Source organism: Alosa alosa, chromosome 10 (genome assembly GCF_017589495.1).
Source record: "Alosa alosa isolate M-15738 ecotype Scorff River chromosome 10, AALO_Geno_1.1, whole genome shotgun sequence".
Classification (NCBI taxonomy): Eukaryota; Metazoa; Chordata; class Actinopteri; order Clupeiformes; family Clupeidae; genus Alosa; species Alosa alosa.
The window spans coordinates 22,606,362-22,611,361 of NC_063198.1; the positions used below are offsets into that span (position 1 = coordinate 22,606,362).

At 49.0% G+C, this 5,000-nt stretch overlaps 1 protein-coding gene across 1 annotated transcript in view; it reads right to left on the reverse strand.

Moving 5' to 3' along the window:
• The window catches only part of LOC125301470 (PAK4-inhibitor INKA2-like), an 18,677-nt gene that overhangs the window by 3,575 nt on the left and 10,102 nt on the right, over positions 1–5,000 (reverse strand). The window contains exon 2 of the mRNA XM_048253903.1: positions 1–543. This exon is cut by the window's left edge and continues 173 nt beyond it. Coding sequence (XP_048109860.1) covers positions 1–543 — 543 coding nt within the window. The remainder of the gene's footprint in view (positions 544–5,000) is intronic.

The window sequence follows — 5,000 nt, forward strand, 5'->3', positions numbered from 1 at the left end:
GTCCAGGGACGGGCCTTCGCGGGACAGGCTGTAGAGGATGCCTGGCAGGTCCAGCGAGGGTCGTGAGTGCCGGGGGGCGTACTGCTGCTGGTGGTGGTGGTGTTGGGACTGTGGCAGTGGGCACTCGGAGGGCAGGTAGCCCAAGCGCGGGCCGCAGTAATCCACCTGGGGGGCAGTGTAGCCAGACACCCTCCACGCAGGGAGCCCCTCGCTCTCCAGGCTGGAGGAGGACGGCGAGGTCCCCAGGCTGCTGCGATGGCCAGCCCGCCACGGATGCTCCTGTGGCGGAGGGCGCAGTGCGGGAGGGCTGGGGTCCTCCTGGGGGTCTGGGTGGCAGGGCTGGGCCTGAGGTTCGGGTGCGAGTGGTGGGGCAGATGTTTCGGCAGCGACAGCGGCAGCAGGGGTCGGTCTGACCGGGGGTCTGCCGGAGATCTCCAGGCGCTCAAGGGCGGTCTGCACCTGGAGGAGTTTGAGCTCCTGTAACGCCCCCATCATGGAGTTCATCTGAGCATGGAGGCCATCTCCAGCCTCACGCATGGACAACTACATGGAGAGAGAGGGGGAGGGAGAAAGGGAGAGAGACAGAGGGAGGGAGAAAGAGAGAGGGGGGAGGGAGAGAGAGAGGGAGAGAGATAGAGAAATTAACAGAGTAAGAGAGAGAGAGACAGCGAGAGAAGGAAAGGATTGGAGAAAAGAGAGAAAGACCAAAAGAGAATCATGATAGAGTAGTATAAACAGAAAGAAAGAGAGAGGAAATAAACAGGTTGAAAGAGAAGACAAACAAGTGGACAGAGACAAAAAAGAAGGGAAGGAAAATAAAAAAAATCAGGTTAGTTTCCATGACAAATACTTCCTGCGATATACATTTGCACACGACTCCTTCTGACTTTTTTTCCTAACTCTCCATCTTCCTGTTTGTGTGTCTGTATCAGGCCAGAGATTTATGAGTGTTTCCTCCCTGCCCTCCCCCATGGCTGACCTGAGTGACAGTTATGAGGTGGATCTGCCTGGCGGGCATGAGGGAAACGAGCATGTGGCCGTTAGTTGTCACACTTTAACAAGCAACAGACGCTGTCACCCAACACACACACACACACACACACACACACACACACACACACACACACACACACACACACACACACACACACACACACACACACACAGCACTAAGCTCCTCTGGGGACCCCGGGGTGTGTCTGTATTGTTGCCCTCTGGTCGATTTCTCTGTTTGCATCACGTGACCTGGTTATGAGTGACAGCACTTCCATATGGGCCGAGTCCCACACAGAGAGAGAGAGAGAGAGAGAGAGAGAGAGAGAGAGAGAGAGAGAGAGAGAGAGGAGATGGGGGGGGGGGGTAAGAAGGAAGGAGTAGAATAGAGAAATAGGGTAAAGAGGGCATTAGAGAAGAAAGGCATAGAGAATGGAGAGGAGAAACACTGGGGGAAAGAGGAAGAATAAGGGGAAAGAGGGCAAAAGCAAGACAGATATAATTGAGAGAGAGAGAATGAGAGAGAAAGGGAAAGAGTGAGACAGAGATAATAAAAAAAGAGGAGAGAGAGAGTGAGAGAGATGGTATGGACAGATGGAGTGTCCTGATGTGGCAGTTTAGCCTGCAGGGCCTCAATAGCCTACAGCAATGGAGTAACAATCAGGATCATGCCCAGACATGAACTACAGCACGCGCACACACACACACACACACACACACACACACACACACACACACACACACACACACACACACACACACACACACACACACACACACACACACACACACACACACAAACAGTGACTGACATATACAACTGTTCCACAAAACTGGTTGGCCATGACCAACAGCCAAAAACCTCAATGTGTATACAGTAGTGTGACAGCCAAACCAACCTTGCCCAGCACTTATACTGTAACAAACAACTCTGTCACAACAAATGTGTCACATTGTGACACCCATACACATCTGTAAAAAATAGGTAAAAGACGAGGCAAGTAGTAATGCCATCGGTGTAAAATACAGTACAACTCTCAAAACACAGTAAACATGACACACTTAATTTACAACATGTACAGACAAAAACTCTCAGTTTGTCAGAACTCTGGATAGGTTTTGTCTTTGTATTAGAATTCAGCAGTAGCCTGATCTCTGCAACTATAAAATTAATTAAGTATAAGAACACACCATTCAACAGAGATGGATGTCAACAGCCCAGACCTAGAAGACTATCATCTTACCTTATTACAACACTCACAGAGGGGGTCCTCCTCTCTCTCCTTCTTTCCCTCTCTCTCTCTTTCACTCTTTTCTCCTGTCTGCTCAGTGTCAGTCCTCTCACCTTTCAAAAGTTCACTGGGCCAGTCCTGTACTTGAACACTTCTCAGCTGATTGGCCAGCAGCCCGCTGCTCAGCGCAGCCTGGCACCTGATAGGCCGACGTCTAGACACTAATCCCTAACAGGGGGCGGGACCAGTGGAGCATGACTGATTAACAAAGAGCGGGTGAGAGTAATAACAGCAGGAGGGATGGACGGGCTTGGGTGTGTGTGTGTGTGTGTGTGTGTGTGTGTGTGTGTGTGTGTGTGTGGATGTGTGTATATGTTTGGACGGCTGATTCTGGATTCAATTGTCAGAATAGTATGGGGTTATGTGTGTACATGACACTGTGGTTTTTTTTTTGGGGTATATGTGTACATGACAGTGTGGGGGTTTTGGTGTGGGGTATGCGTGTGTTTGGAGAGCACTGGTTTACTGGCAGAGAGTAGTGAGGATTTGTGTCAGATGAGGACTCTCACATGACAGAGACCTGACCATCAGACACCATGGGGACATCACAGATGGGACCGGCTGCATCAAGTCTACTCCAAAATGGTTTGACAGGACATACAGTATGGTTTGCCTATATATATATATATATATAATAACTATAATAATATGCTCAGGCATTGAACATACTCATCATGGTAGTCATCATTAGTCATTTGCTGCAGTGCATCATCTTCCGGTCAGGATATTCCATCAACATAAAGAAATAATTCTTTAAATCATGGTTCTTGCTGTCTGCTCTCACAGGGAGGAAAAATATCTGATCTGAACTTTTAGCCTGCCTGACAACTACCCCCCCAGACAGAAATCTGAGAAAGTGATCATAAATCTTTTGTCCCTTTTACCACAGACACTGAACTCTGGGGGCAGGGGACTCTGGATGTGAGTTAAATACAGTATGGTATCACACACACACACACACACACACACACACACATGAACAAAAGGGGAGTCACCACCAGTCATCTCATTATCATTCCACGGGCCTATCTAAGCATATGCTGGGAACAAAAGTGCTTTGTGTCTGTGTCTCCGCCGTCTCTCCTCTAGGTGGAATAATTACAGCCATCAGGTCTTGGGCCCCGACTCCACTGCTCTGCTCCTCATCACACATATGCTTGCCTTCATTAAGCTTCATTAGACATCTTTAGGAGCCTGGCGACCAGGGGGTAATTACTGTTCAGGCGTCCCACAGGCACAGGCACATGTTAGGCTTAGAAGTGCTCTCTCTTGATCTGCTCTGCTCTGCGCCTGCACAAATGACTGGTGTGTGATTCTCTCACGATCGCGATGATTGCAGCTAAATTATTCATGACACTCCTTCACAGAGAGAATCACACATACACACAGACCGTGACGTAAGTGTGCGTGCACACACACACACAGAGGAGAGAGAAAGAGAGAGATATAGAAAGAGAGAGACAGAAAGAGAGAGAGAGAGAGAGAGTGAGAGAGAGAAATTAATAGTTACCCACATGCAGTAAAAAAAACACACAGGAAGTCAAGCCCTGGGCAGGAGGCTCATTTTCTGACCTTCAGATGTCCTGCCTAAGATCCTGTTTTTCTGTTTGTTTTCAAAACACACAAATAAACAACTAGGCCGGTTCAAAGAGAAAATCTTTCTCCATCACCGGCTCCCAGGTCAAAGAGTCAGAGTTTCCAACCAAGCAATTGCAATGGCTTTTTGACCTGGTGAGTCAACACACATACACACAGTCAAACCATAGACAGTCATACACACAGATACCAAAAAACAGCCATCGGCAAGATGGTTCCCCTGTCCCAAATAAGTCATCTCATCCTTGCTTGCATCTGAATGTGTGTATGTGTTTGCATGTTTGTGTGTGTGTTTGTGAGAGTGTGTGTGTGTGTGTGTGTGTGTGTGTGTGTGTGTGTGTGTGTGTGTGTGTGTGTGTGTGTGTGCTACTGTCCTCCCCCTAATTAAGCCCTTTCCCAGTGGCTCTCCGTGGCCTGTCAGACTCAGTTCTGCCCACTGGGTAGGAACAGCCTTTAGAGCCTTCGGAGCCCCACTAAAAAACAAAGGCCAGGGAGAGGAGAGGACAGGAAAGGAGAGAGGAGGAGAGGAGAGGAACAGAGAAAATAGGAGAGAACAGAGGAGCAGAGAGGAGAAAAGAGAAGAGGAGAGCAGAGGAAAGGAGATATGGCCTCCATGTATCATTTAAACACAAAGATCAGAGAAAGGAGAGGAGAGGAAAGGAAAGGAGAGCAGAGAAGAAGGAGAGGAGAGGAGAGAGCAGACAGCCTCCAGATATCACAAAAACACAGAGCAGAGGGGAGAGCAGACCCAGGCGTGTGGTTCCAGTGCTTCAGTCACAGCAGTCATGGCTCAAGAGTCAAATCCCACAGGGAGACACTGATCCTGGGCTGGACATGGGCCAGACCAGAGCCGCATCAGGGCCAGATCAGGACCAGATTCATTCACGACCCAAGAGATTATTTCAACTACAATCTCCCCCCTGATTCCCCTGTGGTGCTCCATATGAGAGGGTGATCCTGGAGGAGATCTAGGCCAGATCAAGACTCAATCAGACCCAGGTGACCATACTCATACAGAGCCCCAGACAGCATTTCAATGCTGAGTCCAGACCAGAGACGGTCCTGTAATTCCAGCATTCCTGTGCCCCATTACAGTAATGACAGTCCTCCATAAGTCAC